Here is a 16,148-nt window from a genome sequence, read left to right on the forward strand (position 1 = left end):
CAGAAACCTGGGGACTTTTCTTTCTTGTTTCCCATACTGTTGTACAAATAACCAGAATTTCCACAGAGGTAGAAAAGATGTTCTTTGAAGAAGTACCCAGTCCTTTCAAGGAATTTTGCAAACAACTTTGCTGTCACAACCATGAATTTAGGAAACACTGAAGATCTCAACCTCCTGCTATTTGACCAGTTGTGTGGTGGCTCCTATAGCTTTGAAAGAGGAGGGTCTTCTCAGTATGGATAGGTGGAGACCCAGGAAAAGACCTCCATGGTCAGTAAGTGATACTGTTCAGGATGATGTCACAGGAGTGTGGATAGAGAAAGGTATTCACTATGAGATGTCCTTGAAGCCTCTCTGGCACTCTTTTTCTTAATTACTAGGAAATCTTCCCAGGAAATAAAATTTAAGTCTTGGGAGTCCATGGATGTGCAGTCCCCATGCTGTTGTCTAATTCAGGCTGAAACATTCAGTTGGAATTTGATGCCTGAGAGGTAGAGTGATTGAATAATGATCTAGTTTAACTGCAGGGGCCTCTGCCTCATGGACATTCTCACTATTGCCTACGACTGTTGTCAAATATCTATCCAAGTGAGAGTGAGGTTTGAAAGTGAAATAACTAAGGCTGGTGGTGCACCATCCATCTCCATAAAGAAGTTAGAAAGGTAGTTGGCACCAAGTAAGGGATGCGCTTAGAGAGGTTGTGTCTGTGGGAAGGAGTTTGCAATCATCAGATGAGAAAATCCATGAATGTAAGATGTGCCCCGTGTAGAGGAGGGCAAAAGAAACTTCACAAAAGATCTTTTTTACATTATCTGAGGTCGTTGTGATAGGACAGATGATTGACCCAGTTGTAAAATGATAATATTTCTTTTTTCCCATAAGGTATGTAGATTTCCTTCAATGGTATACTGGCATTACAGTATTGACAATGAACATGAGCATTTGCAATTTTTTGTTATTTAATACAAAATTCTAAATTCATGCATTCTACCATGTGCATCTCAAAGAGCAGCTTTCCTGCTGCAGAAGTGCAAGCATTCTCAGTGGATGTTTAAAAAGATTCTGACACTTTCTTATTACACTCTTTGTTGATAAGGCTTGGTTTTAGGTTTAGTCAGGTAGTGTGCACTGCACACAGATTATTAGTACCTCTCACTCCCATCTCTTTTTTGGCTACTGGGATAAAAAGTTAAGATTTTTTTTCTATTACAAAGTTTTCATCAAAGTTTTCGGGGCTTTTTTGTGGAAAAGAAATCAGTTCTGTCTACACTGGCCCTTTTCCGGAACAGTTTTCCGGAAAAGGACTTTTGCCCGAACGGGAGCAGCATAGTTTTTCTGGAAAAGCACTGTTGATTTTACAGTAAATCGTCAGTGCTTTTCCGGAAATTCAAGGGTCCAGTGTAGACAGCTGGCAAGTTATTCTAGAAAAGCAGCTGATTTTCCAGAATAAGTGGCCAGTGTAGACACAGCCAGGGTTTTTCTTCCAGACTCCAGGCTACAGGCAATTTGAGCAGTTGGCTTGAAGTCTGACCTGGTCATAATAGCACAAAATCGTTTGAGGCTACTAGATCACGTGGCTTCTTGCATCTGTGTGGTTTGATATAATATCAGAAAATCATAGAATCATAGGGTTGGAAGAGACTTCAGGAGGTCATCAAGTCCAATCCCCTGCTAAAAGAAGGACCACTCCCAATTTAATAATATCAAGGGATGGAGATTCCACCACATCCTTAGGTAACCCATTCCAGTGCTTCACCGCCGTCCTAGTAAAATAGTTTTTCCTAATATCCAAATTACACCTCCCCCATGGCAACTTAAGACCATTGCTCCTCATTTTGCCATCCATCCCTACTGAGAAGAGCCTCTCTCCATCCTCTGAAACCCCCCTGCAGGTAGTTGAAGGCTGCTATTAAATTCCTCCTCACACTTTTCTTCTGTAAACTAAGTAAGCCCAAATCTCTCAGCCTCGCCTTATAAATCATTTGCTCCAGTCCCCTAATCATTTTTGATGCCCTCCACTGGACCTTCTCCAATGACTCCATGTCCTTTCTGGAATACAGGCCCACAAGTGGATGCATTGCTCCAGATCTGACCTTACTAGTGCTGTATAAAGGGGAATATTCACTTCCCTAGATCTTCTGAAAATGCTCCTCCAAATGCACCTCAATATGCAGTTAGCCTTCTTAGCTACAAGGTCACACTGTTGACTCATATCCAGCCTCTCAACCACTGAAATCCCCAGATCCTTTTCTGCCGAACTGCTGCTTAGGCAGTAGGTCCTCAGCCTGTAAAAGTGCTTGTGATTCTTCTGTCCCAAGTGAAGGACTCTGCACTTGTCCTTGTTGAACCTCATCAGATTTCTTTTGGCCCAAACCTCCAATTTCTCCAGGTTTCTCTGGACCCCATTCCTACCCTCCAATGTATCTACCTCTCCTTCTAGCTTAGTGTCATCTGCAAACTTGCTGAAGGTGCAGTCCATCCCCTTATTCATCATTAATAAAAATGTTGAACAAACGCAGCCCAAGAACTGACTTTGGGGGAACTCCACTTGATACCAACTGGCAACCACACATTGAGCTGTTGCTCTTTGCCCATTGAGCCTGGCAATCTAACCAGCTCTCTATCCACCTTACAGTCCCTTTTCCAATTCATACTTCTTTAACTTGCTGGCAAGAATATTGTGGGAGACAGTATCAAAAGCTTTGCTCAAGTCAAGGGATATCACACCCACTGACTTCCCCATGTCCACTGAGCTAGTTCACCGCATCATAGAAGGCAATTAGGTTGGTCAGGCTTGACTTGGCCATGTTGACTCTTCCTGATTATTTTCCTCTATTTCAAGTGCTTCAAAATGGATTCCTTGAGGATCAGTCAATGACACCCCATTCTGGTTAGACCAGATGGAGCAATGCCTCTGTTTATCAAGATAAGGAGCCTTTATAACAGGCTTTCTATTATTAAGCAAGCTCTCTTGAACTTCTTTGAAGCAAGTCTACTCTCTAATGCAGCATTCTTGCAGTTATTTGAAGGAACTGTAAGCTCAGATGGACAAGGCAACCACGATCCTTGGAGATCAATTCCTAGTCTAGTGAAAGTGAAATTGAAAGTGAAATTGGGGCTTAGGGCTTGCTGTTGACACCACTGCTACCACAGAAATCACAGTGGCTAGAGCCCCTGGCCCTTAAAGTGATACCAGAGCACCATGACACATGCTCCAGACATCTCTGAGTGCTGCCTGGGAGGTGGGGAGGCAGTACAGTATGAGCTATCTCCGCCCCCCCCTTCCACCCAAGGCCTTGCTTCTTCTTGGAACATGACGTCCCCCCCACCACCACCACCACCCAAACTTACCTAGGGGTCCAGCAAACCTTTTAGCACTGCTGTTTGCCCATATCCACATACAAAAGGGAGGAAAAATGTTTGCATATTTTGAACATGCAAAGATTCTACGCATATGACCAAGACTGAACCAGAGACTTTTGTAAATTATCCCAGCTGTTGTAGCAGTGAATGACAAGAGAGAGAACTCAATCACTCTCCATTTAGATCATTTCTTTCTGGATTGAATCCTATGAATGCATGTGATATGGTTTAGCTAATGTCGCTCTGCCCAACATCCTCACAGGTCACATGTGGTTTGTGAGTGACCAAGAGTGAAATGCACATATGTTATCATTAGAAAAAGAAAAAAGTTATTAATCTGCTCTGTAGCCATTGTTCTTCAAGTCATATTGTTTATGTCCATTCCATGACAAGCTCTTCTATGCTGAAATTTCAGCAGGAAGGAACCGAGATGGCTTTTATACTGAATGTGCAACACCAAGGGGAGTTCAAGCCACCTATTAGATACTTCTGGGGAAAAGGTTCTAGTGGCCATGCTCTGGCCTCAAACACCAGGAGTAGAATGACCAAAAGTGACACATCTAAAAGAATAATAATAGACCAGGTTATTAACTATTTTTAAAGAACAAAAAGATTACTATACATCTGCAACATCTATTTTAGTAAACAAAATGGTTTTTATCTTTCCTGACCCAAAAGCTTGATCCAAATTGTAGGCAAAATGATCTAAAATATTTCTATTAAAAATAAAAATGAGTTTGAGAGATTGGAGCAAAAAGAAGTATTAGTTTCTGCTCTGTTTTGTACTTTTATATCTGTAAAATGTCCAGATAGATTTGTTTCAAACATTGTTAATAAAAGACTTGGCACAAAGACCTGAAAACAAAAGATTTAGGATGGAAATTCTGAAATGCCATTAACAAGAGAAGTGATCATAAAATGTGCGTGTGGGAAAGAGAACAAGAGAGAGGAAAATGCACCCATGACTATGCTCACATTCTTACCAATATCAAATGGACACTTTGGGATTCTTTTCATCACAGTCATGTTAACAAAAATAACAAAAGAAGAAGAAATCTAGTAATAATCATTAAAATAGCGTGAATTTCAAGGGAATCAAATTAAAAAAAATACTGCAATAGAAAGCCAGTAAAAATTACTCTTGCAAATTTGCCAACTTTTAGTAGTAGTATTTTCTTTTAAAACCTGTGTTTCTGTTTCTCTTTAGCCTGTGTAATGAGGCAGCCATTCTCAAAGATATGCAGACAAAGAAAGTGGTTTCACTGGTTATGAGAACTGCTGTAAAAAAAAGTTCTCAGACAGCCCCTCCTTTTGTGCTTTTTTTCCCTTTCATTTTGACAGCCTATAGTTTAGCTTAGAATATAGAGAATCAAAACCAAGGAGTTCATTCTAGCTTTTGTTATGTTGTTTGGTTTGATTTCTTTCCATGTACTTTGTGAAGGAAACCAAGTTCGTGGTTGTGTGGAATTAAGTGGGGGAAATAAATAAAATAAAATACCCACCTTCTGGAAAACACTAATGATCATATGCCTTTGTCAGGGCTGAGATGGATGTGAGGGAGTTTGTTCAACTGCATGAATCTAGATTTCAGCAATGGCCACAAAGGTTCTTGTATCAGAATATGCAAGAACTATATACTTCGGTGCTGATAGGACTTTTTCTATAGTATTCACATATAAAAACAAAAAGACTGATACCATCAGTACGTAGTTTGTCATCAGTATCTGTCGGATATATGATGTTTTGAGAATTTATAAACTGGGGCTGAATGCTAAATGTCTCTAACTAGTGTTCACTCATCTCTTAGGCAAAACTTCTACTGAAAACAGAGTAAAGAATGAGGAAAAACTGGGTAAAACCTATGGGAATTATCTCCTAATGCTTTTCACTTTTTTAAATTATCAGCTATATGCATTATGTTATACTGAGTGGCCTTTTAACCTGTATGATACTGAGTGGCCTTTGGATTCTAAACTAGAGGTCTAGCTTGAATATTTGGGGGGGGGGATTATTTCACAACGGGGTTGGTGAAGAACCAGACTGGGCTGCTTAGTGAGGCGGTAGAATCTCTATCCTTAGAAGTTTGTAAGATCAAGTTTGAAAGAGAATCACTGGATAGAATGATTTAGTTACGGTTGGTCCAGTTTTGAGCAGGGGTTTGGATTAGATACCTCCTGAGGTCTCTTCCAACCTCTTTTTCTATGATTCTATGATGCTAGTAAAATTATGATAATATTTTTTCTAGTTGTGGAACTTGATCCTTCTTAAGCCTTACAGTCTGATTTCTCCACAACCTCTGCTTTTGAACACTTGAGCTGGGAGTAGGACACACCCGTGAATGCTCACTGGCTGGGGTGAAAGCAAGCTGTACTATTCATAGAGAATGTTTGATTCAATAAATGTGCTTTTTCCTGAATGGTGAATTATTCAAAATTAATCATGTTACTTTTTCATATATTCCTTAATTGGATGACGGTAATTTTATCAGGAAGTGGAAGGGCCTTTGAATCACTGACAGATAGGGTGGGAGCCATTTTTGGAATTTGGACTAGCTAGGTTAGCAGGATCTGTGATTTTTTGAGACCTTTCAAATATTTCTTAAACTGTGCTCAGATTCCACTGCTAGACAGAGAAAGATTTTAAATGAATTTGCTCTTGCTATAGGCATGCAAATTCTGTGTGGGTATGTCTACACTACAAAGTTAGTTCGAACTAATGGACGTTAGTTCGAACTAACTTTCAAAGGCGCTACACTAGCGCTCCATTAGTTCGAATTTAATTTGAACTAACGGAGCGCTTAGTTCGAACTAGGTAATCCTCATTCCACGAGGATTAAGCCTAGTTCGAACTTACTAGTTCGAATTAAGGGCTGTGTAGACCCTTAATTCGAACTAGTGGGAGGCTAGCCCTCCCCAGGTTTCCCTGGTGGCCACTCTGGCCAACACCAGGGAAACACTATGCCCCCCTCCCGGCCCCAGACCCCTTAAAGGGGCACGGGCTGGCTACGGTGCCCGTACCAGGTGCAAGCCTGCCAGCACCCAGCCAGCAGACCCTGCACCTGGCACGGATCGAGCCACCCACACAATGCCCCCCAGTCCTCCCCCTCTTCCCGGGACCAGGCCGGCGGCTCCCAGGAGCTTGCCCGGGACCGCAAGAGGCGGGCACTCGCCTGGGCTAGTGCGGACATCGTGGACCTCGTCCACGATCTCCGCACTAGGCACAGGAAGGTGGCCGGCTAGGGCAGGAGAGCTGCCAGCCTGGCCACCCAGGAGCAGGGCTGCATGAAAACCAAGGTGGTCCACTAAGACCCCCGACCCTGAGCCCACAATGGCCATCCTGGGTCAGACCAAAGGTCCATCTAGCCCAGTAGCCTGTCTGCCGACAGCGGCCAACACTAGGGACCCTGGAGGGGATGGACCGAAGACAGTAACCAAGCCATTTGTCTCGTGCCATCCCTCTCCAGCCTTCTACAAACCTTGGGCAGGGACACCACTCCTACCCTCTGGCTAAGACTACTCCATTGACCTAACCTCCATGACTTGATCTCACTTCCCTTTAAACTCTGTTCTAGTTCTAGCCTTCACAGCCTCCTGCAGCAAGGAGTTCCACAGGTTGACTCTTTGCTGTGTGAAGAACAACTTTCTGTTACTTGTTTGAAGCCTGTTACCCATTCCATTCCTTTGGTGTCCTCTAGTCCTTCTTTATGGGAACTAATGAAGAACTTTTCTGTATGCACCCTCTCCACCCAACTCCTGCTTTTAGAGACCTCTATCCTGTCCCCCCTCCGTCTCCTCTTTTCTAAGCTGAGAAGTCCCAGTCTCTTTAGCCTCTCTTCATATGGGACCTGTTCCCAACCTGATCATTTTAGTTGCTCTCCCCTCTCCCAGCCTCTCTCTTCCCCTCTCCCACCTCCTTTTCCCAGTCTCCCCCTGTTTTGTTCAATAAAGACAGATTCCATTTTTGAACACAATTGTCCTTTATTTTGTACATCAAGAAAAGGGGCTAGGGAAGGGTAAGTGGAAGGAGGTGAGGGAGGAATGGGGTACGAGCCCCCGATGGGGAGGACTGGGCTGGCTCTGCGGGCTTCTGGGGGTGGAAGCTCTCCTGCAGCCCCCCGATTGCCCCCTCTCCCCAGATGGCAGCCTGCGGCAAGTGCAGCCGGGCTGATGGCCGAGTGGTGTGATGTGCCCAGTGTGGATACTCCGGGCACTCCAAGGCAGGACTGCTTTGCAAGCGGGACACCCCTGAGAACTGTCTGTCCGGAGTGGGGGTAGGGACCCTTTAAGCACAGCCCTCGGCGAGCCTGAGACAGCATCTCCACGCTCTAAGTCCTCCTCTGATGCCCTGCCGGCACTGCTTCCGGCCATCCTTAAGCCTGGTTCAGGGTCCACTTAATGTGGACATGCTAGTTCGAATTAGCAAAACGCTAATTCGAACTAGTTTTTTAGTCTAGATCCGTTAGTTCGAATTAGCTTAGTTCGAATTAACGAATTAGAACTAAGTTAGTTTGAATTAACATTGTAGTGTAGACGTACCCTGACAGACTATTGGCTCACCAACTCATATTTTAGTGCACAAAATTTAATTAAAGAGCAAAGATAACTAGATTGTGCTCAGTTATTATACAGGTAGAGATGCATTTATAATTCTTTCACTTATATTTAGGGAAATAGAGAATACTTTTAAAGCTCGCATGGTGTACTTCAGGAAAGAAATGACGTATCTCACTTCGATAATAAATCTTTGTACTATATCATAAGTGACACTGGCAGCAATGTCTATGATTAAAGTTGCACAGTTATTTCCATTATAAGATTCTATTTTCAATTACTCATAACTTTTAAATACTTTAAATCATTCAGGCTGAAATTTTCCATGCCTGTTTTTTGTTTTTTGGTGTGTGTGGTTTTTTTTTTGGGGGGGTGGGGGGTGAGTTTTAGCAAAGACATCTCAGTCATTTCCAAGAGGAAAATGAGGTAAAAATGTTGCATGTTGATATTAAAAACAATGTGTAGGCCTTGGTTTGAAAAGCTCCAGCTCCCTGGTGATTTGAAATTAGAAATGTAGCAAAGAGTTTATGGTGGTTTCAGGAATGTGATTTTTCTCTCCCCATAAAAATATACCCACATTTGGTCAAGTTATAAGCCTCTGAAAAATGACACCTCATGCATACTCTGGACTTTTAGTAGAGATTGGCAGCCAAATTATCTAAACAGCTATTTTTAATAATTGCCAACCAGATGTCTAAATATAAGAAAACCCAAACATAGTAGAAAGTAGTAAACCAATTAAAGAAAGAAAGAAAAATCGTTTCAGAAGGGTAGCCAATTTTTGCCCATGAAAGCTATATATATAGGTAGCTAGTCTCTAAGGTGCCATTTTGCATCTCTACTAGTTTTCAGTTAGAATAGAGAGGGTGAAAAAATTCTTATCATGTTTTTCCAGCAGAAAAAACTGGTTAGCATAAGAACTTTCTTGGGAACTTGCTGATTTAGATAAATTTTTATTTAGAAAATTAAAAAAGAAATCAGTAAGATTGGAGTGGAATGTTTCAACCTTGTCAGAATACATGGTTTCTATTTTTTATCAGTAACTTTGCATATAAGTATAATAAACATGTATTATATTATAAATTATGAAATAATAACAAAAAGTCAAAATCAGAAAATATTTTTGATTTTTATCAAAATTAGAATGTGATTGACCTGATATTTTTTTTTGGGGGGGGGAATTCGCATATTTGCATTCCATGGAATCTATATCTATATCTATATCTATATCTATATCTATATCTATATCTATATCTATATATTTGGTTTGTGTTATGCAATTTTGATTTGAACAGAAATTCAGAATTTTGACTGGCTAAAATTAAAATATTGGTTAAATCCACCACTTTTCTAGTGGGTATTAACTATTCATATTATCCCAAATACACTGAAGCCAGAGGTCTTAATCCAGGGAAGAATTTAGCCTTGGTGGTTGTTGTTGAAAGCAGTAGATGACCCAACTTGACATTCTGGAATGCAAAATTGATAGTATAAATACTATTTCCAAATTATAATTTGAATGAAACCAATTAAAGAAACTGAAAGTTCAGTCATGTTAGAATATTTATTTTAAATTCAATGATGTAGATTATTTTTCTTTAAGCGGAATATATTAAATATTAACATATGTATTTTGAATAATAACATTTATTATTCTGTTAATGTAATTTGAAAATTTCAGCTGGCCACTGTGGAGTTCCGGATCTCATAGTCAATGGTCAAGTGATTGGAGAGAATTATGGGTACAGAGACACAGTTGTATACCAGTGCAGCCCTGGTTTTCGCTTGATTGGTTCTTCTGTACGAATATGCCAACAAGATCACAATTGGTCTGGTCAGCTTCCATCCTGTGTGCGTAAGTAAGCATGACAAAAGAGATCTTATTTGTGCATTGTGTGTGCTTACATTACTTTATTCGACAACCACCCAAAGGTTTCAAAGGTGAATAAGGCCACATTTTTGAAAAGTAACCCCAGTTTACCTTGAAATCAATAGGAATAAGGTACCTAGGAGTTTTGGAAAATTCCATTTGATGTTTATCTACATCTTTAAGTCCCTAAATACTGTTGAAAATCTGGTTCTTCAGAGATGGGCTCGCTGAATATCAGTGGAGAACTAAGGAGTCAAAGTCCCTGTGTGACTTTTGAAAATGCTTTTGAAGATCTTACCTGAAAGTTATGTGTATTTACTGTTGATTACTAAAAAGAGTTAAGTTAGATCACAAATGAAACTGTCAACACTGAAGACTGAAATGTTCACATCAACAAAATTATTTCATTTTCATTCAGATTTTAATGCTTTTTAAATCAACAGTATGTTATCAAAATGAGTCTCCATGTATGTCACACAAGTTAACCTTCTATGACAGTGTTTCTCAAAGTGGTGGTCCAGGGACCCACTCTGAGCAAGTTGCTAATTGGGCCGTTCCTGTTTGTTTACTTATTGGCTCCTCAGTTATGGAGTCTTGCAGCTCCCATTGGCTCAAGTTCACCATTTGCTGCCAAAGTTCCCACAGTTCCCCTGGGCTTCAAATGACGAACTGGAGCCAATGGGAGCTGTGAAGTTCCCTGGCTGCAGAGCCGATAAGTAAACACACCAGAAAGGCCCATTAGCAGCTTGCTCAGACTGGGACTGTGGACCACTTTGAGAAACACTGTTCTATGAGAAAAATTGGGTTTCTGCACATAGATGATTTATATGTAAATTGGGTTTTAGTGAAAAAGAGAGGGAGGTAAAAAAATAGATACTCTATTTAATAAGAATGGTCTCTACTGAGACTGTGTCCCCTTTCACAAGTGTATGTATAAACAACAATAGTAAAAATTCTAATTATGGTTCATAATTAGAGTTCAATTGACATTTAAGTATTGAAAGTATACTAATATGACCGTATTTTCCAGCGTATAAGGCGACTGGGTGTATAAGACGACCCCCTAATTTTCTAGTTAAAACATAGGTTTTCGCCTATACTCGCCATATAAGACTACCCCCCTTAAAGAGGCCAACCGGCAGCGCCCCAGCTGCTCTGCCCCAGGGTCCACAAGAAAAGCCTGGTCTGCTGGGGGGGGGCACTAGCTGTGCCCCCCCCCCAGCAGACCAGGGACACGGGGAGCAAAGCCGCAGCGGCAGCGGGGTGCCGCGCCTCTGAGGCTTTGCTCTAGCAAAGCCTCAGAGGCGCGGGACTCTGCCTCTGCTGCGGCTTTGCTCCCGGTGCCCCAGGTCTGCTGGGGACCGTCTCCAGCAGACCAGGGATACCGGGAGCAAAGCTGCAGCCGCAGCGGGGTCCCGCGCCTCTGAGGCTTTGCCAGAGCAAAGCCTCAGAGGCGCGGAACCCCTCCGCCTCCCTGGCTTTGCTCCCGGTGTCCCTGGTCTGCTGGAGACTGTCCCCAGCAGACCAGGGGCACCGGGAGCAAAGCCGCAGCAGCGGCGGGGTGCCGTGCTTCTGAGGCTTTGCCAGAGCAAAGCCTCAGAAGCGCGGCACCCCGCTGCCACTTCGGCTTTGCTCCTGATGCCCCTGGTCTGCTGGGGACTGTCTCCAGCAGACCAGGGACACCGGGAGCAAAGCCTCTGAGGACGCCGGCAGCGGGACAGCCACGGCGCGTCTGGGCTGTCCCGCTGCCGGCTTCCCCCGAGGCTTTGCAAAGCCGTGGAGGGGCTCGGGCAGCGGGGCAGCCCAGGTTCGCCTGGGCTGCCCCACTGCTGGAGCCCCTCCGCAGCTTTGCTCTGCGTCTTCCTGGTCTGCAGACCAGGGAGACGCGGAGCAGCTTTTCTCGCCCCGGAGTACACGGGTGGCGGGACCGCGAGGTCCCGCAGTCCGTGTCCTCCGGGGCGAGAAAAGCCCCGTTCGTACCTGCAAGTTGGGTACTGCCTGTATGTTTATACCCGGCGTATAAGACGACCCCCGATTTTTGGGGGATGTTTTTTAGTATAAAAAGTCGTCTTATACGCCGGAAAATACGGTACTGAAAATACTCTCTTCATATATCTATAGCTTTATAATAAAAATCTCTGGCAATAAAAACATCAATTAATCACAGTGGAACCAGTTCTGTTGTTATCCCATTACCCGAGTTGCTCATTTGTCATTTGATTTACATATGATAGAGGTTTCTGAAATGAATACTTTATTACTATAGTTTATAGTATTAAGTATACACAAACACACACAAACACATCATTGTTCATGTTTTAATCATTCAGCAATGGATTAACTCTTTTGATTAAAGATAGAAATAAGTATTGGACGCTAGGGAACAAGTTTATTTGTCAATTATCTTTAAAACAAGAATGAGACATAGTTCAACAGGAATTTCCAAATCACTGGGTTAACATCAACAGCAGAAATGAAAAATAATTGCTCCTGGGTCATTGCTAAAAGCAAAGAAAGTGAGCATACTTTCTTTCTTTGCAACCAATTATGGAAGCTGTTTTGTTGAACACAATGGTATTGTTCAGGATCATGCTTCAGAAAAAGGCAAGGAGCCTGACAATGACAGGCATACCATTAAACATTGCAATTGTCCATAACATTACAATAGATTTTCAGAATTGTCAGTACTGTAAATTCATTGCTTTATAGAAGTAGACAAAATATTGATTTCTCTTTTATTTGTCTAGCGGATATATTTTTAAGGACATTCATATTTTTATTAATGGGTTTCTATAGTACTGTATGTTTAGATTTAATGATCATGACTATTTGACATTAGAAATGCACTGTGCTAAATGCTTAGGTACCACGGACAACATTTTGTACCATAAATTCTGAACTGATTAAATGCCATTCTGGAAAAACATGAAATTTTGAATTACAGTTGTTAATTTTATCCCTTTTGGCATGTTTAGAAAATAAGGACCCAATCTCACAAGGTACTGAGCACTTCCTGAAAGATACTAAAAGCTGATTCAATTCCCATTAAGATCAAATGGCAGCTTTAAGTACCTCTAGGGGACACTCAGCACCTAGAAGTGTATCACATAATCATCTCTATTACATGGCACCCTGAAAAATGATAACAGCATGCTTCTGACTCCTGTTTATTTCTGATTTTAGCTGTTAGCTGTGGTCATCCTGGTAGTCCAATTTATGGAAGAACGAGCGGAAATGGTTTCAACTTCAATGATGTTGTGACCTTCTCTTGTAATACTGGGTATGTCATGCAAGGACCAACAAAAGCACAGTGTCAGGCAAATAGGCAATGGAGCCATCCACCACCAATATGTAAAGGTATGATCATATTTTTCTTTACAGATTTGGAGATTACTCTGAAAAAAATACAAAAAAAGAAATAAGGGGACACCTTAAAGCTGAGAATATATGTTTAAAATCATAAACAGAGTTTTTAATAGGAAATTAGAGTAAACATAACAGATTTTCTAAATTTATTTTTATTTTTCACCACTTAGTTTGCTGTTTGCATTTCACTCAGATTGAACTATGAAACTAAAGTGTGAAGTTTAATTTTAATTCCTTGTCTTTATATTTTCAGGTTCTTATTCATGAGCAAAATTCATAGGATGAAATTTAAAAGGTCTTCACTAAAATTAAAATTAAAATAGAAACATGAAAGCATTTCTATGAAATTAAAAACCTTTTAAAAATAAAATTTAAATGTGATGTTTTACACTCAGTGAAGTCTTCTTAAAGCCTACTTTCACATTTTGTCACTGTATCATTAACTTTTATAAAAGTAACATTTTAACCCAAATTTCATTATAGTAAGTTTTAGAACCTTTACACGTGAAATTATACTTTGTGTGAACAAACCCTGGCTAGGTACCTAAATCCATATTCAGGTACCTAAAAAAAAAAGTAATCTGTTTATATAACATACTTCCATTGACTTAACTGGAGACAATGGATACACAACGTATTTTAAAACCATGAGTCTTTTAAATAGAGGACAAATATGGATGTGAGCACCCAAATTCGAATGTATAGTTTGGCCTCCATAAATAACTTTAGTTATCTTTGTACCTAGTAGATTTTTGGAAACACCAAAACATTGCATTGAGAGCAAATGATTAGCACCTTCCCTTTAGGATTTTATTATGAATAGGGGATGAATGAAGCAGTATCAAAAAACAAAATAATTCAGATGCTGAACTTTATGTATATGAATTAAATTGTTTCTCTCCAGATTCAATGTAAAGATATTATAAACCTTAATTCATGGACTGGGGAATGTTATAGGTGAATAGAAATTGTATTTATCAGGCCATAAAAGCTAAACCACATCATCTTCTGTCATGTCAAAATACCCTTGACATTTTAATATTTATTTGTATTTGGTTTTACTTTTTCATGTTCAATTAATGTAAGTATACTACTGTTCCAATACATCACAGATGATTGTAGCCTATTTTTCTTGGTCCATTTATCACAGGTTTTACAGCATTGTTTTTTAAAATTAATATATTGATACACAAGAACTGGGTTACAGAAATATGTTTTGAAGATTTAAAAATTGTCTCCCTTTAGAAATGATGTAGTTTTCCAGAAATCCTGGTTACCTGCAAGCAGAAATGGCATCAAAGAGCTATCCTGCAGCTAAGTCAGCATTATGCAGACTTCCTGAAAATTCTGAAAAGTTTTGGGTTGTAAGATAACACAGAATGTTAAATTGTATAGTGTGTTTATATTCATCTTACTTAATACATTACCCTTCCAATTAGATTTTATGTTTCTTCACTTTGCCTTGTGTCCTAGAGAAAAACTATTTACAGAAATATATGTTTACATGTTTTATTTTCAGTTAAGATGTTTTTATTCTTTTTAATTCACAATAGAAAACAGATATATTTGGTCTTTATCCCAACAGCAATACATTATCTTGGTGTATTGGTATTTCCATGATAATGTACCATACTCTCTGTTATATGTTATTTCCTACAGGGATCAGAGACACAATAAATACATCAATCATACCAATTTATGAAAATTTTACACAAAACCATTCAATCTTAAATAGTTCATAGAGTACAACTGAGTGTAAGAGAGATAAATTTGTGGTCTTTGTGAGGTATAGCAACTCTAGTTTTGATCTTGATGGCAATGAGATTTGCACTAAAAAATAATCCAAACAACTATTTAAAATGGATACTCTCTCAAATTCCTGCAAACTTTCATAGGGTATGTCTACACTACCCTCCTAATTCGAAATAGGAGGGTAATGTAGTCATACCGCAATTGCAAATGAAGCCCGGGATTTGAATTTCCCGGGCTTCATTTGCATAAAGCCGGCCGGCGCCATTTTTAAATGCCGGCAGTTCGAACCCCGTGCCGCGCGGCTACACGCGGCACGGAGTAGCTAGTTCGGATTAGGCTTCTAATCCGAACTAGCTGTACTCCTTGTGGAATGAGGAGTACAGCTAGATTGGATTAGGAAGCCTAATCCGAACTAGCTACTCCGTGCCGCGTGTAGCCGCGCGGCATGGGGTTCGAACTGCCGGCATTTAAAAATGGCGCCGGCCGGCTTTATGCAAATGAAGCCCGGGAAATTCAAATCCCGGGCTTCATTTGCAGTTGCGGTATGACTACATTACCCTCCTATTTCGAATTAGGAGGGTAGTGTAGACATACCCATATTGACCATCTGTCTGGTGCATATAATAATATTCTTGAAAGTGCTTTTAAAAAGTCCCTCTTTTAATTTAAATAAATCACAGCAGTGCTCATAGTGATTGTTATAATGACCAGAGCTTTTTGCAGTTTGATGTAAGTGTTCATTATTCAATGTAGAACTAACATAGTTTCATTTTATTGACAATGAATACTTCATAATCTCTCTGTTCATGTACAAGTATTATAAAATAGTTGCACTCAAAACAGAAAATAGAAATTGAATCCAGAGACTTTCTCTTAACCACAAATGTGTGTCCAGTCACACTACCTACTTAAATAAAAGGCGTGGGTGAATACATAAGTCTTGCCTTGAAGGATAATAACATCAGGCCAGAAGAAGAAATAGCTTTCCAATGTCTTATTTCATCAATGAAAGGGTTAAGTTAGATCAAAGCAAATTCTACTTTTTGTGGTGGTATGTAAAATAGCCCTAAAACAGCCAGGATGCAAAATATATAAGGTTCTATAAGTAAAAATTAATGTCCTGAGGTGTACCTAGAAACAGATTACTAGAATTTCCAATCCACAAAGTATTACAGAGTCACAGGTATGATACAATGATACACACAGTTCAGTAGCCTAGGTAATACTAGTCTACCTGGGCTGTAGTA

General features: G+C 40.4%; 1 protein-coding gene across 3 annotated transcripts in view; it reads left to right on the forward strand.

The window, feature by feature from the left end:
• CSMD3 (CUB and Sushi multiple domains 3) overlaps window positions 1-16,148 on the forward strand; it is a 1,183,531-nt gene that overhangs the window by 1,073,875 nt on the left and 93,508 nt on the right. For all 3 annotated transcript variants that reach the window (XM_075920204.1, XM_075920205.1, XM_075920206.1), the window contains 2 exons: window positions 9,595-9,768; window positions 12,967-13,140. In XM_075920204.1, coding sequence (XP_075776319.1) covers window positions 9,595-9,768; window positions 12,967-13,140 — 348 coding nt within the window. The remainder of the gene's footprint in view (window positions 1-9,594; window positions 9,769-12,966; window positions 13,141-16,148) is intronic.

Source organism: Pelodiscus sinensis, chromosome 2, assembly GCF_049634645.1.
Source record: "Pelodiscus sinensis isolate JC-2024 chromosome 2, ASM4963464v1, whole genome shotgun sequence".
Classification (NCBI taxonomy): domain Eukaryota; kingdom Metazoa; phylum Chordata; order Testudines; family Trionychidae; genus Pelodiscus; species Pelodiscus sinensis.